General features: G+C 39.5%; 1 protein-coding gene and 2 long non-coding RNA genes across 25 annotated transcripts in view; 2 read left to right on the top strand and 1 right to left on the bottom strand.

Moving 5' to 3' along the window:
- The window catches only part of prom1a (prominin 1a), a 94,223-nt gene that overhangs the window by 46,273 nt on the left and 20,111 nt on the right, over positions 1-27,839 (bottom strand). For 18 of the 22 annotated variants that reach the window (XM_080304842.1, XM_080304797.1, XM_026183095.2 and 15 more), the window contains exons 2-4: positions 11,145-11,203; positions 10,608-10,634; positions 5,450-5,655 (exon numbers count right to left, since the gene is read on the bottom strand). In XM_080304842.1, the coding sequence (XP_080160968.1) occupies positions 5,450-5,655; positions 10,608-10,634; positions 11,145-11,203 (292 nt within the window). The remainder of the gene's footprint in view (positions 1-5,449; positions 5,656-10,607; positions 10,635-11,144; positions 11,204-27,839) is intronic. The other 4 variants (XM_080304806.1, XM_080304834.1, XM_080304808.1 and 1 more) reach the window with 1 other exon arrangement.
- LOC145430208 (uncharacterized) lies at positions 2,901-3,546 on the top strand. Of its 2 annotated transcripts, XR_013910672.1 has the most exons (3): positions 2,901-3,039; positions 3,115-3,283; positions 3,366-3,546. It is a non-coding gene; the product is annotated as an uncharacterized LOC145430208 (long non-coding RNA). The 2 variants fall into 2 exon arrangements; XR_013910671.1 differs by having other exon boundaries at positions 2,908-3,283.
- LOC145430205 (uncharacterized) lies at positions 5,461-27,816 on the top strand. Its single transcript, XR_013910670.1, has 2 exons — positions 5,461-5,599; positions 27,541-27,816. It is a non-coding gene; the product is annotated as an uncharacterized LOC145430205 (long non-coding RNA).

Here is a 27,839-nt window from a genome sequence, read left to right as displayed (position 1 = left end):
CTCTTTGGTCTTGGCCATGGCGGAGTTTGGAGTCTGACTGTTTGAGGCTGTGGACAGGTGTCTTTTATACAGATGATGAGTTCAAACAGGTGCCATTCATACAGGTAACGAGTGGGGGACAGAAAAGCTTCTTACAGAAGACGTTACAGGTCTGTGAGAGCCAGAGATTTTCCTTGTTTGAGGTGACCAAATACTTATTTTCCACCCTAATTTACGAATAAATTCTTTACAAATCCTACCATGTGAATTCATGGATTTTTTTTTCACATTCTGTCTCTCACAGTTGAAGTGTACCTCTGGTGCAAATTACTGACCTCTGTCATCATTTTAAGTGGGGGAACTTGCACAATCGGTGGCTGACTAAATACTTTTTTTCCCCACTGTATACAATTCGCTCATTCAGGAGGAAGTCTTCACCACACACTTCACCGGGTAAAACTGGTAAACTGCTTGTTAACCCCTATCAGATAATCATAGGAAAGTAAGCCAAAACATTTAGATGTACACATGATGAGGTTCATACTGAAGATTGAACTGAGTATGGGAATGGGAAGAAAGATTATTTGCGTGACTCTGAATGTGGCATGTTTGTTGGCGCCAGATGGCCAGGTCTGTTTTTTTCACAAGCTGCTGATCTACTGGGATTTTCCCCATACAACCATCGCTGCCCTCCACAAACGGCCTCCACAGACACCAGGTCTCTCTCTAATAGAGCACTTCTGAGAAGTGGTGAAACAGCACATTCAGTTCATGGATTGGCAGGGAACAAATCTCCAGCAACTGCAAAATGCCAAAATTATTCTGATTCCTATTAATGTTTTTGGCATCTTGTGGAACCTGTGTTCTGCAAGTGAACAATGTTCCAACAAGGAACACCTCATGGAGACACTGGTGTATGTATATATTGCACATCAATCACAATTACAAGTTAAAATATAGCACTTGTAGCTGGTTTTAAACCCAAAACCATAACTAGCTTTGCATGTCTACAGGTTGCCATAGTGATCTAGCCAGGTAAAATTTGAGGCGCCTGCCTTTTGTCAGCCACCTGTCAATGTTTCCTTTTTGCTCCCTTAGATGACTGTTGTTTCTTTTAAATGTATTCTTTTGTATAATTTTACTCTGAGGTTTTTATTTTATTGATTTTTGATAGATTTTTTTATATTATGATTATTACATTTTTGCTTTGCTTTTCAGTGTATTCATGTTTCTGTTTATGTGGGCTTTGTATTTATATTTTTAGGGACTTGAACTGTTAATATGTTTTCCTCGGCTGGAAAGCACCTCAGGGCAACTCCTGTTGTTTTTACATGTGCTAGATAAATAACAGTGACTTGACCTGACTGCAGAGGCCCCACTGCACAACCTACAGGACCGAAATAATCAGCTGCCAACGTCCCAGTGCGAAACACCACAGGACACCCTTCTGTGTTTAGGCAGGTGGTGTACAATAGCAAAAATCTGACTGATACCAAATTCTCCTGACTCACTTTTTTACCATTCTGTTTTTATTTCTTAATTCAGGTTGCCTTCACATTTGGCATGGCCATTATTTAGAGGCAACTATGACTGCTTTCCACTCTGTAATTAGGATAAGGGTATGGGATTCACCTTTTCAGTAAGGGCATGTTATCTAAACTCAGGAAAGTGTAGTGTCTTCAGGCAACAGTCAAAGGCTTGTTTGACATTTCTGGCAGAGTTGATAAGCCCTTAAGCCTATATGGCAGGCTGGATTGTGACAATGTTATCTGTGTGCTTGGGTGTATCTCCAGTAACAGCAGCTTGGTAGCCATCCCGACACTGAAATCCACTTTGCATCACTCGGTTTTTATAAATAAAGACACAATCCTTCATAAGATCTTGTATATTGAGAGATTAAAACCTTGCTGAGTTAACTGACAGCAAAGCAAGGTAGTAAGAGATTACATCTCTGTCTATACTACTTAGATATGAAGGGATGACTGGAAAGTGCTGCGAAAACTTCCCTACAATGAATTCTTAGCATCAAATATGAGTTGACATAATGCATAATAAAGAGTTACTTGCACTATATTATCTCACAGTGCAACAGAAGGTGATGCCCAGGTTCTGTAGCCATCATTTAGCTGTGTTTATATCTCATTTGTGGTCATTTCGATGTTCTCACCCTTACCTGGGAGTCTTTCCCCTCTCTTAATCCGATTTTAACACTTCTTGGAAAATAAATGTCACCCCCGCCACTTTTCTGTGCCTGGCTGTCAGCTTTTTAGTGGCAGTAAAAAGCAGTCTTGGCCTGGGCTTGGAACTCATCCCTCTCAAGCCTGTAATTGCTTCATTAGAGCCTCTGCTGCATCTCTGCCTGGTAGCTCGGGAGATTTAATAAGAGCTGTGAGGATGCTCTCAGACTCTTCTGTCTGTGCTGCTGGGATGTTGCTGGGGAATTTCATATAACTAGGCTCTGTTCCAATGAAGACTGAAAGTCGAGGAACATCAAACTAAGTACACTCCTGGATGCCTTCAGTCTAGCTCAACTGTTGTTTTCCCACATCTTTTGTAGTGTTGCTATATCCCCAGTGGCTATGCTTCTTGTGCTGCTGAGACTGTAAACCAGAATGGAAGGAAGATTAGGTTTCTTGTGGTCCATTTTCTGACAGATGAGACTCATCAAGTTACAGGACAGTCTGATGGGCTCATAAAGAAGAAGTACAGGGTGAATGTAAAGCTTTATTTCATCCATTTTCAACTGAAGGCAGCTGAAAAGACTTTGTATTCCCCTCATGCCATATGTCTGAATGAGAGCATGAATTGTTGTCCGTCTCTGTGTTAACCCAGGAAGAGATTGCTGACCTGTCCAGTGTGTATCCTGCCTCTCGCCCTATGGACAGGCTCCAGCTCTCCTGGATTAGATAAGCGGATGTCGTGGTCTGGGTGGTTTTCCACAGCATCAGCTCCTCCCCACTGGGTGGAGTCTTTGTTGTTCCTCACCTGATGGCAATCGGACCAGCAGTATTTATGACCGGCGCACTCAACTGGTCTTCGCCAGATTATCTGCCAACTTTAGTCAGTTCTCGGCCTCACGTCCATTCCTTGGTGACTCATCAGATGTATTAACCGTATCTCTGTTTTTCTCGTCAGCCGCGAAAACCCACCTACCAAGCTCTCCTGGAAACCAGTTTGCTGCCGCCGGTAATCCCTCTCCGTGTCGGAGCTGCCATTCTTTCCTGCCTGCCTCCCTGCATTGCATGCAGTACCCACCTGGACCTCTCCTGCCTCCCCCCTCCACGCAACCCTCACCTGCAAGTTTGTAAGACAGCTCAGTGTACTATCCTTAGATTCACTCGCAGCTCTCTGTGGGATTCCCCTGACTGCTCTCTCCTCTGTTTCAGTGCCCTGGCCCGCCACAGTTTCCCCTGCCCAGTACCTGCACTCAGTTATCCCTGCCGTCTAGTTATCATCACAGTATCTTCTCTCGCCTCAGACATCTAGTTTATGTTCATTGATTCTAGTCTGCACTTTCTGTTAGCCTTTGAGCATTGTAAAATAAATATCTCTTTTCGTTACACCTCACCCCTGGCCTCCGGTTTTGAATCTGCACTTGAGTCCCTTCCATTTCCACGGGCCACTGCGCCTGACAGTGGAAGAAAATGGATGGATGGAAATCTATATTTTTGCCAAATATGTGCCTGGTTACATTATAATCAGTAGTGATTGGTGATGTCCATCAGTCACTGACTGAAAATGATTTTCATCCAAATATTAAAAACAATCCCCACATTTAAAGTTATACTAGCTTGTCTAGTTATTTTTTTAGCCTCTGAAAAACAGGGTACTTTGTATATTGGAATACTTATAGACTTAATTGAATGTCCCACTTTATCTAACACGATTTTCATGTCAGAATTATGCTCTTAATACACATAGAAAATGCTAGCTTACAACGAGGTTACTGTCCTGCATGTACTTCGGGTGTAAGTAAAAAAAAAAAAAAAAAAAACAAAAAACCTGGGAAACAACAGCAGATAGCTACACTGGCAGATTACTGGCTGCCAGATTAGTATTAGCACGATAAAGCAGCCAGATACACTCACATCCTATCATCTATTTGTAAAAGCATGTGTTTAAACTGACATGCATGCTTATGTGGCATAACAAGCAGAACAATCCCAGTTGCGATCAGCATTGCAGTAATGTGCAGTTCCATTTCCAGAGATTTGCACGTCACGTTGCAGTTGAAGCTAATGAGACTGTCAAAGAAACGGCTAGACAGTATATCTGAGGCCGATTGGTCAGTTTGGTTACGGGGAAAAAAGGGAAAGTGCCGCTAAAGAGAACAGCTCATTCCAAATGAAAAACTAACACTTTAAACTTCGAAAAAGTGAAAGAACTCATATAGCATCTTAAAGCTTTATCACTTGCATTCGTTAAAGCTGAGCTAACAAATCCAATCTAACATTATCAAACTTGGCACATCTCCTGGATAATTGAGAATGCATCAAGACAAACTTGGCACACTTTTAAAGCAGCAAACTAACTCATGTTTACCAAGAGTTTGACTTTAGCCCATAGCTACCTTTTCTATACACTTCTTATATAAAACTTTTCTATCACACCACAGCAAAAAGAGTCAGACTTTAGAGAAACAGATGTGTTTCTGTGTGTGAATATGCAGAATCTGTGGGCAAAAAGGCCCACAGATTTTTGTTTTTGTTTTTTAAAATGATCTGGTCAAAGCAAGTGAACAATGGGGAAAGGAAAACAAAATATATTTTTTGAACTGAAATCTTGAAAATTAAGTCTGCTTTTAAACTCACCGCAGTCCTATTCGAGAAAGCCACTGCTTAAAATGTGCATATAAAAGACAAACAATTACGACTGTGCAGTAATGTGAAAAAAGTTTAACGGTATTATATTCATTACAATGAATACCAAGGAGTACAGGTCTAGGTGAAATTGTGTGTATTGTCAAAAGGTCAGAAGTGTTTACCAGAATTATTGCGGTCAAATTCCAAAGCATATTGCGGCTTTATCTTCGATTTGTAGTATTTTAGATGTGCACTGAGACATTGCCACAAGAGTAAATGAAAGCTTTCAGTCTGGATCCCCAGAAGGTTATAGTGACCAGAGCTTTGAATGAATAAAAGAATGAAGGGTGCTGCCACATGCAATCTACAGTAGGACTCAACTATATATAGCAAACAGCATGGGGGAGGAGGAAAACTGATGACTGTGTGTGTGTGTGTGTGTGTGTGTGTGTGTGTGTGTGTGTGTGTGTGTGTGTGTGTGTGTGTGTGTTGCTAACATGTGTACACATGTGCATGAGAGTATCGCCGTAAGAGACAGACATGCATCTTGTTTATAACCCCAGTGTATGCATACATGCATGTCTGCATGCAGAATGTGCACGTCTGCTTGCAAACCGATTTCTGAATATTTCACTTATGTGTGTCATTTCTGCATGTGTCATACTCACGTGATGACCAGTGAGGTGGAGAAGAGCAGCGTTCCCAGGAGGCCACGCCGGCAGTCTGCATTCTTCCTCTGGCGTTGGTGCATCTCACCACCACAGTTGTCACAGCAGCGGCACATGCAGAAGAAGAGCCCGGCTATTGGCATCAGAATGGTAAAGAGCAGGCCCACTGCTGCACAAACTAGGAAGCCTATCTCATAGTAGATGGCCTGGGGTCGGGGGAGAGGAGTGAAAGGGAAAAAGAAAATGAGATGCAGAAAGATGGACAAATTATTTATGAATAATAACAACAAAGAGAGGTGAGTCAGTAAATGAAGAGATGAGGATTGGTTTGGTAGAAGAAGGAGGGGGTGAATGTTTAGGAGTGAGGGAGAAAATGAGGAGAAAGGGATAAATTAATAGCAGAAAACACAAAAAGACGGAAGGATGCACACAAGGAATACAAGGATAAAATGATGAACAAATCTAAAAATATCTGGTAGAATCCCACCGCTGCGAGTTCTCTCTAGTTGTCCAAACAGGATTTGCAGATGAACAAAGACATTGCGTAACACTACTCACTGCAGGAGAATCCTCTCTTTGTTAAATACAGCAAGCTAATTCAATAATTCAACTTCCTGACTGCATTTTTACACAAAACAAATGCCAAAACTAAAACAAAAAATGAGTAGGATGAAGGTTTTTGTCCCTGCACACGATAGTGCAAACTGAAAGTGAAAGGGGAAAATGTGTTGAGACTGTTGCAGAAAGCAATTGTTGGACATTGTTTTTGCAAACATTTTAACCCAACAGCAAAATGCACTGGCAGGATAGTAACAGATGAAGCATGATGGGAAAATACTCAAAGGAGCTTCCCCTGTACAGTAGGCCTGTGGTACAGTTCTTCCCACTATAACGAAGCAAAAAGACAGCATTTCTGATGAAAAACCTGCTTCAATAGGAATGGATTGCAACGCAGTTAACATACTAAAGGGAACGACTTCCTAATCTTTCTTCTTTCAAGAAAAATCAGGCCCCAGAGTGAGATCATTATACCTGTTTCAGTGGAGCTCTCCATTCATTGAAAATAAGGTATATGCCTAAGACCATTATAATTTATTTAAGTTTAGGGAGTCAAACCATGAAGCAAGCGAAATCATTTGTTGGCAGTGGATGATTCTTCTAACTTCCAGGATTCAGGAGAGGATTTTAGTAAGTAATGGTGAGGTGAAGTTCTAAAACAAATAAACAAAAATAATTAAACTTAGGTGGCTGAAACTGAAATTTTACTGTGAAAACTTGTAGCCGGTAATCAGAAAATGTAACCATTTCCTCCGCCTAGCTAAAACTTGCATGCATACTCAATCAGTCAGGTAAGTAAATCCCAAAAGGTTAATCTGTTCATCTGGACATAGCGTTTTCAGTGGGAGAAACGATTCGTCACTCATCCAAGTCACTTCTTCAGTTTCATAAAACAACCTTACAAACTTCAGGAAGATTCTAACGAATGTGTCCATCTTTATTAGACCGAAATACTCATCTTATATCAACTTCATTAACTTCTTAGCATAAGACAACACAACAAGAAGTTTTAAGTTCTGCACCTGAAAGAAACAAAAAACGGACCTGGTTTAAATTTGTCTCTGCATTGCTCTGTTTGTGGTGCTCCTGCTACATTTGAATTGCTCCTAGGAAGTCCTGCTCTGACCCCTTGCAGGTGCACAAATTTTATACCCCAGAGGTCAAACTTGAGCTCTGTGGCAAAGCCTGTGGCCTCCAAGCATAACAAAGCACTCTCATCAGTAGCATCATATCAAGAGTGCAAGCATGAGCATGCAGATATTTTTTAAATATATTTTTAATATATTTATGGGTCTATATGTGGTGAATTCATCCCCTAGGGTCAGACTGTCAAAACTGTGAGAAGGCACATTCTCCTTCACCACTCAGTATTTTCCCGAGTCAGTTCCTGCAACTTTAAAATGAAATGCATGTTAAAGGATCACTGTTGTGACACAGTGGAGGAGATTTTGCATTCGCTGTAGATGTGCACCTCCACAGCACAAGGGCAAGCCTGGAGACGGTGCTTTCTATTACTGTATTTACTGGAATTAGAACCCTTTCAACATCACCTATGAAATCTGCACATCATTTGTCAATGACGGCCTAAATAATCCTTAACTTTCAATATTCAATATGACAAGCTTCTTTAGCAAATTCTTTCTGATATACTGAGAGTTAAAATGCTGCTGTTGGCAGCTTCTCACTTGCTCTTCTTGTCATGTGCCACAGTGCTCCTACTTAATCTGCCCCTACCTAAACTGCACGCAGCATAGGCTCTGGAAATTGTCAAAATTAAATAGGGGATTGGTAATTCCCACACCATATGTAACTTGTCACAATGATGTTCAATAGCTTCTCGTTATGAAAGGATCAAAGCAGCACTGCTATCACTGCTTTGAATAGAGGAACTGCTCTCCCAGCTGATTTTTACTAATCTTAATCGCCCTCACAAGTCAGTGACCTGCCTCCTTCAGGGACTCCTTCATTGGCTTTTGGCTAAAAGGTAGGGTAGAAATAGATTCTGAATAAGACTGAGAGGAACAGTCTTCTGGTTCATTTTTAAATCTTTACGCAAACATGGAAAACTCGAGTAAAGATAATAACCCACAGTCCTGTCGCTAATGTTTGGAGGAGTGAAGGCTCCAGCTGTGTGACTACATTAATTTCTAAGACATCAAAAAAGTCTCTTAATCGCTTTCTTTATGACCTTAAAAGTATAGACTGCAGAGTCCAAAGAGAAAAAGGGAAATCAGAGATTCTGAAAATGCTGTGAGGCAAAAACTAAAGGAAAGACTGTGTGTCTGCGTGGGTGTGTGCACATATGTGTATGTGTATCATCTAAAGGCACCAATGTCAGCACAGTTGTTGAGGACACTGTGCAAACTGTAGTGCTTGCATTGTCATTCTCCTTCTGGGCTCTGCTTGTTATTGGGTGAATCTTCAGCAAAAAAAAAAAAAAAAAAAAAAGGTCAAAAATGTGCCGTTTTTTTCCCACCGCCACTCTTAAAGGGCCTCCAGCTCTTACTATTTTGGGACTATAGCTTTGTCTTGGCAAGTGCCCAAAAGAAGAAGGTGACCTTCCAATAAGAACAAACTGGATGATGGGTTGGCAGCATGTCTGAAGAGTGAAGATGTGAATTTCTTTAACATGAAACAGATTTAATGCCAGCAGCAGCCATGAGGCATGCTGAAGCATCCTCAAGCAAGAAGCCGTTTCCTTGATTCATTAACAGTTAACTTAATGCCCAATAAGAGCTCAGCCTACTTCTCTGCTCTGTTTTTCTGGGATTCTGTATGTTTACTATTAGAGTGGATAGATCTAAAATGGCCAAGTTTATTTATTTATTTATTAACCTTTATTTAACCAGGAAGATCCCATTGAGATTAAAAACCTCTTTTTCAAGGGAGACCTGGCCAAGATAGGCAGCAGCAGATGTCTCACAGTTACAGAAATTACTCAAACACAGGCAGCAACAACACACATGCAACAATGAGGCCATGTGAGGCCATATGAAGCCCCACTCACCTATTCAAATCAACACAAAGCTTAAGAAGAGCAGCCTATTTTAAGAAAGCTTTGTTTAATACAGGGGAACTGAGATAAAATGAATAACTGTAGCACGGTTGAATGAAGAGGTAAAAGTGTACGATTTGAAGAATTTTGTCAAACTGATTTTTAAGTAGGTGTATAGCACCCACTAACACAGAAAATACCCTATAAAGTCATGAACATACATTTATGTATAAGTACTCTTTAACATCATATACTTGCAGGAAAACATGTAAATACACACACTCTCAAACACACGGTTGGACAATTTAAATCCACCGTAAGCAAACTTTGGTTAAAACTAAGACTACCGTACACACTGCCAGCTGTGATTTTGCATTAAATAGTCTTTTAAAGCCTGATGATTGATTTGCTTTGCATTTGTCTATGAGGGCTATGAAAGGCTGTTCTTAAAAAAATAAATATTAAAAAACAAAACAAAAACTGCAATGCATTGGGCCTGATGTGATAAGCAATTTCCCCAATATGAGGAAGAATTTATTTTACAAAATGTTCAAGGTAGCAGGCATGACACTGGATAATATCATGCTGGGACAGAGTCTATTCTGCTTTGCTCTTCCAATAAAAGTTTGAAATCACTGCCTTTTACAGGCAGGCTACAAGCACAAATTCAAACCATTTAAAAGCTCTGCTGTAGAATCACAGTAAAAATCACTGTTACAGTTTGTTGACCTGTGAGGTAGTCCGGCCTGTTTATGCTGATATAGAAAAGATTTTTAAACCAGGGAAAATGCTGCACTTAATGCATACTACAAGTCCAGGTCCAGAGTTCTGCCACCATCAGGATCCCAAACATAATGTATCTGTTGTGTTACATGTGGCTTTTACATGCTGTGTTTTTAAGTGGATGTCAAAGTAAATACAGCTGAGATGCTGACTAGTGAATACAGAGATATTCACCATGAGCACTGAACACTGTTTATGCACTGATATAATGAACATAAGTATAATATCCTTGTTAATCATTATAATAATAAAAACTAAAGGAGGAGACTACTTTGCAGTTCAAAAAAGTCAAATTTGAGTGACGATGCTTGGATTGATATGGCAGTAAGTGTCCCGTTTTGTGCTACATATTAGCCTCACAGTAGGTCCTCAGGAGCCAGTGGAGAACTATAGGCAATATTTTACCATAACCCCTGTAACACGAAGTTCAAACTAGATGAAATTCAAAGTAGAATTCTCTGACACTTAGTGGTATAAAACATTTTTTCTATGTTTCTCTATCCAGTCATCTCTGTCACTTCCATAAAAGTGAAAAAACAAAACTCTGCACGAGGATGTGCTTCAAAAAGAAAGAGGGGCTACGGTTTAGGTCAAGCTAAAGGGAAGGTTCCAAGGTGGCTGTGAGGTTGATGGGATGGCTGAGAGAAAGTTACAAGGCTGCAAAACTAATCCTGTATATTCCAATTATCAATATGACAAAATAGACAAAATATACAAGATTAATATCTCAGCTATGATTGTGCAGCCTTGATGACTTTCATAGTGGAGAATTATGGGAAGGGGGGGATCGGTTAGACTTTAAGTCCAGTGTGCAGACTTTACCTGAAGGGTCAGCACTATGTTCTCTGGCTGAAGGAGGCCAGATCAGATGAAGAGGGCATGCAGAAGACAAAGGCAATGCAGCATCAAAAAAAAAAGAGCAAAGCCACAAAGTGAACACATGTGATGAAAGAGAACAACAAAAAGAGAAATTAAAGTCATGCATTTCCATACATAGCACATAAATAAGACTGCAAATTGCACTCTTTATTTAGCTCTCAGGCCTAAAAAAGCCTTTGGTTGTCAAACCTGTTTGCTCCAATGAGCTCAAATGATTTATCTCTCTAAATTTATAGGTTGTGCCAGAAGCAATAACCATTTTTTTCCCCTGGAATGCCGGTAAAAAGATGGCATTGCCTTGGCTAATGAAAGCTATTGACACCTTGTTTTAGAGAAGTCACAGACTACTGCGTTTCTACATTTCTAATGTAATGTATTTCATGAGTTGCTGTTTCCAATCAGTAAAAACATGCAGCAAGGAGGATGAAAGGCACAGAAAAGCAATCATTTCACCACACAAACAAGCACACACTCAGTTACCTTTTGATATTCCGTCTGAATGGCTCCAAACTTGTCCTTTGCCAGTTTGACAATAAGATCTGCAGCGGCATAAAGAAAACAAACACATGAAGAGAACTTTGGTGTTTTCCTGTAATAAAAAATGACATGCATGGAGGATTCTTTTATCCAGCAGATTATATCGCACTCTCATTAAATTGTATGAATTTCTAGCATCCGTGGCAACGTTTTTAAACACATCTGCCTCTGTTACAATTTAGACATTTGATATTACTACAGGATACAACACAAAAACATTACATGTCCCAAATTAGTCCCAAATAAATACAAAAAGTGTTCCATACTCTATACTAGTCTTAATTGGGATTTTTTTAGAGTGGTACACAAACATCTTTATAGTTCATGCTCAATATTACTGTTCAGCATATTGATTGACAGTTTGTTTATAACAGTCTTAGTATTGACACTTTACTTAGGTAGGAACTGGAGTAAACTGTAGACTCTGCACATTTTGAGAAATAATTTATGCCAGGCTGAAGAAGGAAGTTGACATTTTTGACAAGAATGTCAGGAAATCCAGAGCCACACTGTGACACTGCAGCCTCCTCATCCCCAACTCTTGTGCTGACAGTGTGAGGAACTTGTATTTTATTTAGTTGTAGTCTGTCTATATGTTTGGACTCTGTTGTAGCTATTTGTATCCTGATTACTTAAAATACTCTACCTGGTGGATGTCAGTATCACGATTTTGTTAATCAGCAAAACCACCAACATGTCACATTATTGATATTAAATTAGATACCAAAAATCAATCAAATTAAATGTTTCTCTCGATGAATTCTTAGCTAAAAATATGAGTGTGCAACACCCAGCTCACTTTCTATTTTACTGCGTCTTTAAATAATGAACTAATGTTAGTTATTGCTTTAGCACATGCAGTAGTGGAAATAGCAATAACAGTCACGCTATACAAGAATAAATATATATATATATATATATATATATATATAAAAACACCCAGCACGCCCCTGCGGGCGGTTTATCCTTCAAGCTCGGGTCCTCTACCAGAGGCCTGGGAGCTTGAGGGTCCTGCGCAGTATCTTAGCTGTTCCCAGGACTGCGCTCTTCTGGACAGAGATCTCCGATGTTATTCCCGGGATCAGCTGGAGCCACTCGCCTAGCTTGGGAGTCACCGCACCTAGTGCTCCGATTACCACGGGGACCACCGTTACCTTCACCCTCCACATCCTCTCGAGCTCTTCTCTGAGCCCTTGGTATTTCTCCAGCTTCTCGTGTTCCTTCTTCCTGATATTGCTGTCATTCGGAACCGCTACATCGATCACTACGGCCGTCTTCTTCTGTTTGTCTACCACCACTATGTCCGGTTGGTTAGCCACCACCATTTTGTCCGTCTGTATCTGGAAGTCCCACAGGATCTTAGCTCGGTCATTCTCCACCACCCTTGGGGGCATCTCCCATTTTGACCTCGGGACTTCTAGGTTATACTCGGCACAGATGTTCCTGTACACTATGCCGGCCACTTGGTTATGGCGTTCCATGTATGCCTTGCCTGCTAGCATCTTGCACCCTGCTGTTATGTGCTGGATTGTCTCTGGGGCATCTTTACACAGCCTGCACCTGGGGTCTTGCCTGGTGTGATAGACCCCAGCCTCTATGGATCTTGTACTCAGAGCTTGTTCTTGTGCTGCCATGATTAGTGCCTCTGTGCTGTCTTTCAGTCCAGCTTTGTCCAGCCACTGGTAGGATTTCTGGATATCAGCCACCTCCTCTATCTGCCGGTGGTACATACCGTGCAGGGGCCTGTCCTTCCATGATGGTTCCTCGTCTCCCTCCTCTTTCTTGGGTTTCTGCTGCCTGAGGTATTCACTGAGCACTCGGTCAGTTGGGGCCATCTTCCCAATGTATTCTTGGATGTTCCTTGTCTCATCCTGGACTGTGGTGCTGACACTCACCAGTCCCCGGCCCCCTTCCTTCCGCTTAGCGTACAGCCTCAGGGTGCTGGACTTGGGGTGAAACCCTCCATGCATGGTAAGGAGCTTTCTTGTCTTTATGTCAGTGGCTTCTATCTCCTCCTTTGGCCAGCCTATTACCCCAGCAGGGTACCTGATCATGGGCAGGGCGTACGTGTTGATGGCCCGGATCTTGTTCTTACCATTCAGCTGACTCCTCAGGACTTGCCTGACCCTCTGCAGGTACTTGGTGGTTGCAGCCTTTCTAGCGGCCTCTTCATGGTTCCCATTTGCCTGCGGGATCCCCAGGTACTTGTAACTGTCCTCTATGTCTGCAATGTTGCCTTCTGGTAGTTCAATCCCCTCAGTTCTGACTACCTTCCCTCTCTTTGTTACCATCCGACTACACTTCTCCAGTCCGAACGACATTCCAATGTCATTGCTGTATAGCCTGGTAGTGTGGATCAGTGAATCGATGTCTCGTTCACTCTTGGCATACAGCTTGATGTCATCCATGTACAGGAGGTGGCTGACAACTGCTCCGTTCCGTAGTCGGTATCCGTAGCCAGTCTTGTTAATGATCTCACTGAGGGGGTTCAGGCCTATGCAGAACAGCAGTGGGGACAGAGCATCTCCTTGGTAGATCCCGCACTTGATGGTAACTTGTGCTATGGGCTTGGAGTTGGCCTCTAGTGTTGTACGCCACATCCCCATTGAGTTCCTGATGAAGGCTCTTAGGGTCCCATTGATCTTGTACAATTCTAGGCATTCCAGTATCCAGCTGTGGGGCATTGAGTCATAGGCCTTCTTGTAATCAATCCAGGCAGTGCACAGGTTGGTCAGTCTGGTCTTGCAGTCTCGGCTGATTGTTCTGTCTACCAGTAGCTGGTGTTTTGCACCTCTGGTATTCTTGCCAATTCCTTTCTGTGTCCCGCTCATGTATTGACCCATGTGCCTGTTCATCTTAGCCGATATGATGCCTGACAGGAGCTTCCATGTAGTACTGAGGCAGGTTATTGGTCGGTAGTTGGAGGGGACCGGTCCCTTCTTGGGGTCCTTGGGGATCAGGACCGTCCGGCCTTCAGTTAGCCATTCCGGGTGTCTCTCGTTAACTAGCAGCTGGTTCATTTGTGCTGCCAGACGCTCGTGGAGTGCAGTCAGCTTCTTCAGCCAGTAGGCGTGAACCATGTCGGGCCCTGGTGCTGTCCAACTCTTCATACTGGAGACCCTTTCTTGGATATCTGCCACTGTGATGGTTACTGGACCCTGTTCAGGGAGGTCGCTGTGGTCTGCCCTCAGATCCACTAGCCACTGAGCATTGCCGTTATGGGTTGCATCCTTCTCCCATATGCTCTTCCAGTATTGCTCCGTCTCCAGCCTTGGTGGTGCTGTTCTCTTATTGTTCTCTTGCCACTGAGAGTACACCTTTGCTGGTTCTGTGGAGAACAGCTGGTTTATTCTCCTGCCTTCTATCTCTCTGGTGTACCTCCTCAAGCGGCTGGCCAAGGCTGTGAGTCTTTGCTTGGCAGTTTCCAAGGCCTCAGGTATGGACAGCTTGCTGTATTTCTTAGGCACCTTATTTGTCGCACCTTTCTGCAACTCTGTTAGTTGGCTAACCTCCCTCCGTGCTACTTTGATCTTGCCCTCTAGCCTCCTTCTCCATGGAGGGTACTGCCCCTTGTGATATTGATATATATATATATATATATATATATATATATATATATATATATATATATATATATATATATATATATATATATATATATATATATATATATATATATATATAAATAAATAAATAAAGTTAACTGAAATGGACTCATTTTCAACTTCAAAAGCAGAGTTTTTCCTTTTACCTTTCCCCAAATAATCTGAGTAACAAAATATCTCTGTACTAAAAAAATATTTGTGAAATGATCTTTTTGGATGATTGTTTTCTTTTCCCACTTTCCCACATTTGTCATCAAACCATTGCAGAACCTACATAACTATAGTTCTATGAAAAGAAATGCTTCTTGGCAAGAAATCTTATCTTATTTCCTTATAAATAGTGCCACATTTATACGGGAACTATATCTGTGAGTATGTAGACCCATGAAAAACTTGCCGAACCTTTCGTTTAATCTACCTCTTTTATTTACAGTGTAATTCTGATGACTTTTGGTAACATTTTAAAAGCCTTAATTAAAGCCATCCATATGTATATAGAGCAATATGAGCCATTTAGATTTTGGTTAGTTTTCATAACTACGTGATTACTTGGTATCGTGTGTATTTTGTATACATATATACATAAAACGTAAAATTTATTTATTTTTTACACTTCAACTAATAAAAACAGAGATTGTAACAAGAAATGTGCAAATTTATAACAGATACAACTAATAATCTCAAACATGACTTTCACATATGGAAATACATTCAGGACCAGAATTTCTGACCTCACTTTGCTCTGTTATACTTCTTTAAAGTTGTGATAGCAGTGTAAGTATGTAGACATTTGTGTTTCTGTCTGTATGTATGGTACTGTTCATTTAATTGGTAACTGTTCTGCTAGGCATTTAGTAGAGCCTATAACTTACAGTCAGACAGAATTTAAATATGAAATCTTTAAAGAGATTTAGAAAAGAAAATGTTGTCCACCTACAGATTCTTAAAACTCTGAGGAAGGATATTTGTTATCTTCCAAAAGTAGCCAGGAAAGGAAATGAAAAGGCACCGTTTGTTACAAGAATGGAGATGGGGTATTTCCTGATACAGCTGAGTAGCTAAGATAATTAGGTGTTTTCCCAGCAACAGTGATGCATCAGCAGTAGTTTCAAGGTAGACAGAGCACATAGCTCACTGTGTAAATGTTGAATAATCAGTAACATTGCACACCTTTAGGAAGAGTAAGAGTAGTAAAAAGAATATGCAGGGGGAAAACAAAACAATTTGCTTTGCATTTTGGCTCCAGGCCCTTTCCACGCAAGATTTGTCTTTGCTGTCCACTGAAGAATAGCAGCTTTGTGACACGTATCTAAAGATTCATGTCTTTTTGTTTTGTTCTTAAGAAACTTAAAGTGGTAAAAGTTAAACAATGGTAGACCTGTAGTGACCTTACCAAGAGATAAAACTGTCCTCAAGTGGACCCTTTCCACTATGGATGAAGCCAATTAAATACAGTACAGTTGTATTCAATGTTAGAAAAGGAATTTCATGGGTACATCCTAAACAATTATATCTCCTGTCAAACAGAGCATCTTGGTGTTATTTTTTTTATCTACACCTGGAGCTGGCTGTGACTCATCATGCAATGATGACAGAGACAGCAAGGCTTCTTGGAGGCAAAGGGTTTCCAAAAATAATGATGTCAAAGCCACAGCTTGAGTTTTCTTCTGCAATGCAGTGAATACAAAAAATATCTTATGGAATTGTTGAGAAGAATTACTTTTCATTCTAACAACAGATTGTTAGACATCGTATGCTTGCGTCTTGTTCACAGCCAGATTGGTATTAATGGGAAGTTGCTTTATAATAATCTTTAAACCATATATTATGGCTGTTCAGAAACAGGTTATGTCCAATTGTTCAATTTACAGTTAATTATGATGAACATGAATTTGACTAAGAGGCTTCCATGGGCTTCTTTTTTCACATTCATCTGTCTGGTATACCTACAGGCGTCTGCTGGCTTTTGTATTTGATGCCTTGCAGCAGCAATTACTGTAACTACTGTAATTGAAAAGCTGAGCTTTGTGATATACTTTGTCTGAATTTTTTTCCACCACATTTGGGAAACATAATTCTCTATTACAGGTCGATCGTGTCAGTGTTTCCAGCTTTCAGGGTAGTTCCTACACTCCTGCCAGTCACTATTGTGCATTTTGAGCCGAGGTGTAAAATAATCCAGCCTTCTGGAGGAAAACAAGTACAGTGAGTCAAGCCCAGCTATTATCTTTCCTTGTGCTTATGCACATTTGAAAGAAGCTACTGACCTTTTTATAAGGCGTGTTCCCTTTTATTCAGAGAGGATGAAACCTGTGATGTTATCATTTCAGGTAATAAAATATCTCCAAAACAAGTTTTGTGAGGCCTGTACAGTATGCTAACGTGTAACAGCACAAGAAGCGAAACTTCACTTTTGTTGACTTCAGTCAAAAAGTTGAAATTAAGGAAAAAAAGGGCAAATTATAATAGCAATATTTAATTTTGACTTACATTTTATATCTCAGAATTTGTAAACAGTTAAACAGTTATTCAACTTAATAGCTGGAGACGTTCTTCTGATTAAATTAGGACTGCTACTACATCCATAAATGTTTTAGTTTCCTATTAAAAAGCGACAAAAAAATTAGAATATAGTTCACAAAATTATCATCACGCTGCATTTGACAAATAAATATATAACTATTGAAACTATAAAATCAGGAAAATGTTTTCTGCAACTGTAGAGCAGATTTCAAATAATCATCCCAGCTGTTTAGTGTACAATGATTACCGGTATCTTTAACACTGAATACTGACAAATCCAATGAATAATACTGATCATCTCATTACAATGCAATATTCTGATAGGTCCGGGCATTCAGGTGGATCTTTTGACATGCACCATCCACCTAAACATTGTTCTAAACAAATCCCTACTCCCCAAAGGAAATGCTCAGGATTTGGCCAAGAAACACAACAAAAGAGGCAATGATCTATGCTTTAAAATCCTTTCCAATCTGACATTCACATGCTCAAGTCCCACCCCGCTACTCACAAGACTCCAAGAACGTGCTGTATAAATCCAAGTGCCTGACATCACAGGACACACTTTAAGCTCCAGTGTTTTTACCCCTTTGGGTCAGAGCTGTTTAGGAAGCTTGAGGGAGACCTCCACAAGATTAGAAAGATGTTGTGGTTGATTGGTGTATGAGTGTGACGAGCAAAATGAATGAATGAAAAGCAGATTCTGTTATTACTATTGCCAATAAATGAATTGATGAATGAAAATGGGAGCGATTTTCAACCATAAGGAGTAAAAGAATGTCTGCAGACTAGAGGAATAGAACACAAAGGAAGGAGAAAGATCAAAGACTGCAGGATCACAAAGGAGAGAAATAAGAGGTGAAAGAAAAGCAACAGGGAGAGAGTGCTGGACTGAATCCATCTTCGGCAGTGAGAGGCATCTAATCCTATGTGAACGAAAACCTCACTTAATTCTAGTTTCAACTCACGCTCCCTCTCCTCTCAACCCTCCTGCTGGTACTTGTCATTTATTAAACACATACATATATTAGCCAGGATTCTTTGGCCTTTAACCCCACTAACCTCCTTGTCATATAAACTGTGGCTTCAGCAATTTAAACGAATTGTTCATGGATTTTGAACTGCTTACCCTACAAAAATGTGTTACAGTAATGAATGCTATTTAAAAAAAAAAGTAAATGCCAGCAGTTGAAGCTCCGTCAGTATCTTCTGAACTGAAAACAAAAATCAAAGTAGAGTTTTTCCAAAAGATGTAATGAGGCTTTGCAGGGAGCTCAAGATAAGCAGAACCTGGCAAGATAAATTTTTCATCACTTTGACTAGAAATGAGTCACCCGCCCAGAGGACTCCAGCAGGTCTCTATCATGGTTCCTCTGCTCAGTGTTGAAATGGGAGAGGAAGAAGATTTCTGGACAGCAATGAACAGTGGGGGTTTTCAACCTACTGTGCTTGCTTGGACCGGAATTTTGATCTCACTAGGGTGGAAAAGTGAATTATTCAGCCAAAGCATATCCTCTGGCTTTCCAGCGTAATTGTATAAAATCGTTTTAAAGAGTATTCTTACCTTGTGGAGCATGGATATGTATATTGAACAGCTCTCTGTGAGCTTGACAACAGGGAGTCAAAACAAATCTGATCGCAACACATCTAACCTTAGTTCTTCTGGTCTTTAAGCCAGCATGAAATGCATAAAAAAAGGTTTCAGTGTTACCAGCTCAGATCCACTTTACTTCAATTTGACATGTTTTATAATTTGCTTTTTTGTGTTTTATCATTTCTCAACATGCTGCTCTTTGAATGGACTTAAAATCAAAATTCAATACATGCATTTTAAAGGATCAAAACAGACAAAACATCTTAAAATACACCATCCATCTGTTATTGGTCTACACTAAATTAAATGTTTGCTTTGAGAATTTGTGTTTTTTACAGTTCCATTAATTTTGCCACCAAAATGTACAGATTTAATCAATAAAAATAGGCTGGTTAATACATAATAAAAAGAGTGTTGTGACAGATGCCAAGCACAATACTTCCAACTGTAAACATCATCCATAGCTCTTTACTATAAGAGCTTGCATTTCATTGGTTAATTAGAGTAATACATAAGAAAAGCAAATTAGATGTGTGACTGGTAATCCTCTCAGGAACTTCTCCAGAGTTCCTGAGAAAAAAACAACAAGAAAACACAAAACAAAAAGGCGATTAGACCCATGGATTAAATGATCTGACAGGAGTGTTCAAACCTACACATTTAGTGACTGAATATAATAAACCCCAAGTTCTGCTGTGCATTGATTGTTTGTAGGGATTTAGGGCAGTTTCAGATTTAAGGCTCCAGTGTTGGTGAATAGTATTAAGGCACACTCGTATTTTCACCATATGCTGTATTCCAGTTATGTAATTAAGAACACAAAAAGCACTTCTAAATGGCTTTGGTTTAATTTTAAAAACAGCTGAGCTTACAACACACACACACAAATGTTGTAGTTGTCCTTCTTTGCCACAGTGATTAAAGTAGGCTGCCTATAAAAAGTCTGTTGTCTTCATCTTAACTAATGTCTGTTTCCTTCTTCTAATTTGTTATCCGTGTAAGTTAAAACTGTGTCAAATTCTTCATGTCAGTGTTTTTGTGGTGGATTTATCCTATGAGGTCCATCATCAGTGATGACCCCAACCCTTCTTCTAACGTCAAGGTCAGGGGTGTCAAACTCCAGTCCTCCAGGGCCAGTATCCTGCTTGTTTTTAAGATATCCCTGCCCTACCTGCTGCTGATTACCTGGACCAGGTATGCTTTGCCAATAAGAAGCTACAAGGCCAGGTTAGTTGGAAAACAAGCAGGACAGCGGCCCTCGATGCCTAGAGTTCAACACCTGTGGTCTAGGTAATCAGATTACATAATTTCTGTTCATTATTATATTATTATCTCAAGTCTTGACAAACCTGGAATAAAGAAAATAATCGTGTAACTGAAACACAAGGGAAAAAGAAAGGTGTACTTTTTACTTTTCTCAAGAATATGCAGTTAGCATAAGGTTAATGTTACACTTACCATTTATGATGGCTTGGACCTCAGAGGGTTAACACTTTTGATACCAGGACAGTAAAATATCATACCATCCACAATAACATGGTATAGATTGATACACGATTAAATAAAATGTCATCTTGCAGTATCAATGGTATGATGACACCACAAATTTACAACCCTAGCACACAACACAACATCTGGTAATGATTTAGTGTCTAAACAGACTTATGCTATAGCATTATACTTTAATATTGCTGTTGCTGGCACCTTTTGGCAATAGATTTACACTTCGAATTATGTAGTTTGTTAGTAATGATAGCAGCTAACTAGATAACAACGATGGATAGTACCCTTCATGTCCTTACAGTCACAAATGCTGCTATTTGATCAAGATCCCCAACTATGAATTTATAAAATCTTAGTGTTTAGAATTAAAATCATATCCTGTGAAGGTCACTTTAATAGAGAGACAAAGATCTTTCTTTCAGCCTCCTATCAAATAAAATCTGCATTTATTAATTCAGGCTTCCTGTGAAACTTCATTTACTATGTTGGTCGTATCATATGATGACAAACATTAAAAAATATTTATATATTACTGTTTCATATAGGAGTATACATATTAATGGATATATGTCTGTGATCACAACATTCATATTCAGTTTTGTCACTTATCAAATGTTTTTTCCACCAACAGTAGTTTTTACAGTGTTATGGAAACAACCAGCCTTTCTGTTACGAGGCTGTCTGTGTAACCAATAGGACATCCTGTGCCTGTTATTGAAGCAGAGCTGTTGAAATGACTGACCTTTGTAAACGCTGCGCTGAGGCTCAAACAGCATCAGCTATTCAGGACTATCATTTAACACAGTCTTTGAAAAACCAATAACCTTTTTCCTGTGGGGAACTGGAGCCTTTTTGCTCAAATAAAAGACACAAAACAGAGGTCCAATTGACCATGAAGCTGCCTGTTGGGGGTAGAAGCTATACAGGACTTTCCCGCTATAAAAATGAAAAGAAAATGCTGCAACCACGCTCAAGTTTCACCAATTCAGTGCTCAATCGTCACCCATTCATCAACTATGGCAATTCTGTTGTTTATTAATGATATAACCTTGTCAGAGATGTAAATGTCAATCTGATGTCTTGTACTATGCACAAATCTTTAGTTACCGCTCATTTCTTTATACACTGCTTCAAAGGAATTAGACTTTTTTATTTTTAAATACATTTTTAAGTAGTCTCGAATGATGGTTCTTCAGCCTTTCTGAAAGTTTTTCAAAGTTTTAGTTTGGAGATTGACTACTTCTTCACTCAGTGTCAGTTCAGTCCTTGGACCTGACCATTTTCAGAAGAGTCGGTTTTTTGTTAAGCCACTTAACACTGATCTATGAATCATTCAAGCATAAAAAGAGATCTAACGTTTTAAGGCACTTAAGAAATAAACCAATGTTGTGTCTACATGTAACAGACAAAAAAGCGATTCTAAATTATATCATTAGGGACTTTGGTGTCTAATGGTAACTGTATGATAAGTGATGACATTTTTGTAGTTTATTTCCCAATTATATATACTAAGAAATAATGAAAAAGGTTTTTCACAAATTCATCTGTCTAGAAATTGAAATCAAATACAGAAACCGGACTTTAAATGGAGCAAATCTCGACAAATAAGACGAAAACCCTGGCACACACACACATGTTCACTGCTGCTGGGTTTCAGAATTTATGCTTATTTTACATACAGACTTATTTTAAGTGGTTCCGCAAAAAAGCATAAGCTGAACTGCTAAAATGCAAAAGCTGAAAGTGTGAAAGAAGAAGAGAAAGACATCTAAGTGTAACAGAAGGATCTGAAACAAACCAAGACAGATGGACAAAGAAAAACAGCAGAGCAAGAGTGTCAGAGGCAAGCAGAGAGAATACTTAAAGGAGCGGTGAACGTATCATGGAGAGTTGGTAAAAATGCACGAGGTGGTAAAATGGGAAGAATTATAGTTTACCTAGATTGTACAGTATTACTGCTCTTGTCACTGCATATACAATAGAGTACAGAGTATTTACTGTTGGCGCAAAAGATGGCAGAACTTTTATGAACTACACACAAAAAAGGAAAAAAGAAAATTCCAATCAACTTGCTCCAAAAGCCACTAGCCGAATCAACAAAACTCTAATATTTCCTCCTGCTAAGCCCCGACAGTCGTGTGTGACAACATCCATTGCTAACAGGCTTATTATAAAAAATAAATAAATAAATAAGTAAGTAAGCCTGGCCATGAGATACACTTCCACACCACAAAACTCCATTTAGCCCTGCTCTGCTTGTGAGGCGAAAGGAGCAACAAAAGCAGACAGCCAGTTGGGGATTTTTCCTGAACAGAGGGACGCTGTTGGCAACTACATGGATTCATCCTCACAAAGTTATCTGAGGCCACATACATAAACAGGGAAGAGATTTGTGGTAAGGAATACATTCAACAGGAGTTGTAACACTAATGCAGAATGGAAACTCTGCATGGACCTCATTTTTTCCCCCTCCTGCATAATAACTTCTGATATTTACATACAAATAGAAGTATGCAAAGCTGCTATAATCAATATTTTTTGGATCAAATGATGATGAGCATGTGCAAAAGGTCACATGAATAGATAAGTTATCACCTGACTGCAGTTTCCTCTCACCTTTAAGGGAATTCTATGGTTTGGGTTTTGCCATCTGAAACCTTTCATTGTATGGCTCATTCTGACAAAGTTTCATTTGGGGTTTATTTGGAACCAAGAAAGAGTCTTAAGGGCTTTATCTGCAAAATAGTCATGTTCAAACACCACAAAACCTGTTGAAATGAATGGAAGGAAAGGACAGGAAGGAAAAAGCTGATGACTGCAGCCTTGAGAGGAGTAGATTATAAGCTGATTCAAGAACTTGCCAGAGCTTCACAAGGAGCCGACTGAAAGCTGTGTCAGCGCATCAAGAGCCACCACACACACACACACACACACACACGTGTGTATTTATATCCTTGTGGGGACATCTCATTAACATAATGCTTTCCCTAGCCGCTTACCCTAACCCTAACCATCAAAAATGAATGCCTGACCCTTACCCTAAACCTAACCATAACCTAATTGTAACCCTGACACTAAAACCACATTTTGAGTCTCAAAAATGCCTTCAAAGTCGTGGTCCCCATGAGGGCTGTTTGTCCCCACAAGTATAGTAAACTACCAATTTTTGGTCCCCATGAAGATGTCCTAAAATTAGGTCCTAAAATTAAAAAAGAGTGGAGAAGCACAGAATCAAATGTGAAGTTTCATCAGTCTGCGATAATTCTGCTCCAAAGTCCACACAGATGTTTAGCAGCAGGTCAGGCATCAGGGTTTGTAAAGATGCTTATTTCATTTTAAAGCAGGGCGTTCCAAGACAACTACCAAATGGTTTGCTCACCATGTACTAGGCTGGCCAAATTGCCTGAACTGAGCCCCCATAGAGAATCTGTGGGATGTGGACAAGAAAAAGATGAAAATTCCAGACCCCAAAACAAGCTGAAGACTGCTATGAAAGTAGTCTGGGTGTCAGTAAAGCTGATCGCCTCCATTCCATGTTGTACTCATTCATTGTAAAGGAGTGTGTATAATGAATGAGTACATTTTTATAAGTTGGATGTATCTACTGTTTTATAGTTGACATTTCTGTATTGTGAATCCTTTTTTGATTGATCTTAGGAAATGTTCTAATACTATGCTGGACCCAACAATATATCTGAACAGATTTTTCTGCTTCAAACACACAATTATCGACAATACAATATACCGAATATTTCTTAATCGTCATACCATTGTTATTTTACATAATATGCTGTGGTTGTATTGTATCATTAATTCTGATTCCCATCCTTAGAAGCAAGCCACATGTTTAAAGCAACACCAAGTTATCGGTACAGGAAAGTCTATTTTGAGTATAGCCTTTAGAGCTTCTGCTAGAATTCATAGGATATCCAATTTGACAGCAAGAGTTGAGTTTCTACATAAGACCTGGCATCACACGTCTTCTCCATTTTTTTGTTTGTTTTCGTGGGTCTAGTTGCACCCACTCATGACGCCAGTGGCATCATGAGTGGGTGCAGGCATCTGGTACTTCCTGTGAATCAATATTTTAGGTTCCAAACTGATCCGTTTTGAAATTCTCTGTTTGTGGTGTTGGGGCGTGAACTTTAAACCACAGAAAAACTACTTAAGTACATCTACTCACTTCATGATAAATGTACATTTCACTTGGTAAAATTTATACAAACCCGTGTAAATATGAAACCTTTGGACTGTGCTGAAAATTATCAGCTAGAAACTAGAAACTTTAAAGTCATGTAGGTTACACAAAATGGGAGAGAACAGAACAGAATAAGATCTCATCAGGCGGACAGAAGAATAACTCTAATATTGACTTAGATAAACTTGTTCATAGCTTGATTCTTCAGCCTACAAGTGAACAAAAAATTGAAAAAATAATAAATTAAAACATAAGCTTGCATGGTTTACCAATTCAATAACGGCATGTGTCTTTCAAATATGTTTTCTCTACTGAGGGATGCTAGTATCCAAACCCACCCTCTCACACTTTCTGGAGGTGTCTGAACCTGACACGATAATCAGACATGAGGTTTTTCTCCAAGTGTTTCTGTAGATGGCTTGAGTAACACAAGGAGCTAAAAGCATACAAGGAGCATTTCATCATCCTTCAACCTGTTGCTATGCAACAAAAATGTTTTTCAGCACTTTTAGAAAATGGCTTTGTCCTTTTTGTGTTTACTATCTAGTTCAAAGTGAAGGCAGAAAAGATAGACTGAGAGAGAGAGAGAGGTTCAAAGTTGGCCGTTGTAAACATCCTGCCACCAAAGAAAACCTCGAACTTCTGACAGTGTCGTATTTTAGGATGATCCTCTTAAAATATCACCCGGACATAATAAAATCAAGGTGTAGCGTTCAATAAGCCTTAACTGGAAATCTAAGTGAGAACACCTAAGAAAAGGGTTATTTCACACTGAATCTGGAAGATATTAGCCATCCTATTACTGCGTTGACGTATGCGGCGATTACAAGTTTACTATAGCTTCTGCTGTTGTGTTCCTTTATTAGTTATTGTTCTTAAATTATTTGTTTAAGACTTTCTTTACTTAGAAGTCTGTGTTTATAATGGTTGAGCAGAAAAGAAAAAAAAGAACTGTACCAACACTGGATATTTGTGAGGAAAAAAAAACCTTTTTAAACCTTTTATTCTGGGTGAGAAACAGCATGAATTTCAAATCTGTTTTTTGTTGTTGTCGTTTCTCTACATGCAGTTTTTATGTCAAGGTGACCACAGAAATTAATGTCGAGGCTCTCTCATTGTTCATTTAAAAAGAGGCTTCAAAATAGAACTAGTGGGAAATGGTAAATTGCACTTTTCTACTCAATTTATGCACTCAAACCGCTCAAAGAATCCTGTATTAATTCTGTGTAGCAGAGTGCTCAGTGACACATTTAAAAAGAAAAAAGAAAACAAATCTAAGAAGCTTGGGAGAATAAAACCCACACCATGTTCCCTATAACCATCCCACACTGTGGCCTGAAGTAAACTCATTAAATTGAAAAATATTTCTGTTTGCCAGCATTTACCTGTCAGGTTTGCAAAATTCATTATTCAAAATGTTCATCTATGAGCCTGGGTACACCTATTCAGTTCATCATCTGTCTGAAACAAGTATTATAGCTCCTTTTCCTGTCTTTATGCAAGTTTCCTTTTGATTGGCTGACGCTCATAAACAGAAAATTTGTGCAACTGGTGGTTAGGACCTGTATGGTGGCCCCGAGCGGTCAAAAATAACAATATGATGATTTACCTGCTTTTGACAGCTGAACTTCTGTTAATAGGGTTTATTTAAAGCTGTGGTACAGTATACACCATTGACCTTATTATTTGAAACTTCAGCCATCTTAAATATGAGCATCCATTGTAACAGTATAAAAAAAATGAGCCTTTTGGCAAGAGCCTGATTACTTTATACCAAGATGTTGAATTTGGCATACAAGAGAACACTCCACGAGGTGTCACTTTTTGGTTTATCTGCTTACAACTAATACAACATATTGAGTTTACGAGAAAACCATTTCACATGACATCACCTTGAAGCCGTGTGGTCATAAGGCTACTATATATGTATAATAACAAATTACCAACCTATAGAAAGGAGGCAGATGCAATACTTGGTTTGGGTTATTCTTCCAACACATTTTGCTTGGCAGTAAAAACTTTGCTGACATTTAACTTAAAAGCTCCCAGTAAAGTAGAACAGGTGTATGTGTTTGTGAGTGTGTCCTGGGGGCTGACTGTTAGCATCCGAGCTGACTTCCCATGAGCTTCATGTTAAAAACACTGGATAAACACACTGTTACCATAGAACCTGTAACTATGGAGAAACAATCTGGCTTAACTTTACACAACTAAAAAGACGACAGGGGAGAAAACACACAGACACACTCATATGAGGTGGAGAGGCATTTAATTTAAAAGTGCTAATCTTTTACTTCAATGCAACAATGTTCCCACCCGTGACATATGGAGAATTAAAGTGATTGAGAGGTTGAGAGTGTGTGTCTTTTCTTGTGTGTAACTAATAAAAAAGGTATTAGTTGAGAATTATGACTTAACCTGCCATGAGAAAGTCATCTCACATTTCAATTAAACAGAATACTCCACAGCCTTACGATAGATCTTGATGTTAGTGCATGAAAGATGATGGGGATGGATTTTTCTGTCTAGATACATAAAGTGAGTGTGTAGAGGACAGTTCTATGTGAACAGCTGAGGCTTTTGACTACATATACAGCTGGACTCCTACAGTTCTTATAAATATACTCACCTCGCACAGGGGCCAGATGAACCCATGACTAAAACATGTTAATAGTAAAAAAGTCTGTGAACCAATCAGCTACTCTGATGGTTTAGCCTTTGGGGTCAAAGAACACATTTTTGGGGCTTCTCAAGTATCCAGAAGATACCTGGATCAAGAGTTTTGCATTTCCGTCCACTGGATATGGTTTAGATTGTGGTAAAGATATACAGATTAAAACAAACATTTTTCCTGTCATTTATGGCTATTTGACAAACAAAAATGTCTATTTATTTTAGCCTTCCTTTCTTCAACAGGACAGCATGGATGGCAGAGAGAGTAGCAGGAATGACACGCAGGAAACAGAAACTCAACAGTGGCCCTTCTGCACATGGGTTGCACACTCAGCCCAGCGAGCTATACTGATGCCCTAAAATCACTTTGCTTCCTCTCTGAACTTCCCCAGGTAAAAACCCTGCTGTCTCAGATGTTTCAGTTGCCATTCAGTTAAGGAAGACACGCTTATCAGTTATTAGGAAGCCCATGCATGATCATTTATTTCATGTGATAAAAAGAAAACTGATTTAAAACTATTTTTGGTTAGACAGCGTATTTC

The sequence above is a fragment of the Astatotilapia calliptera genome, chromosome 2 (genome assembly GCF_964374335.1).
Source record: "Astatotilapia calliptera chromosome 2, fAstCal68.1, whole genome shotgun sequence".
NCBI classification, from domain to species: Eukaryota; Metazoa; Chordata; class Actinopteri; order Cichliformes; family Cichlidae; genus Astatotilapia; species Astatotilapia calliptera.
Note: the sequence above shows the minus strand (reverse complement) of the source record. Positions and strands in the feature narration are given on the sequence as shown.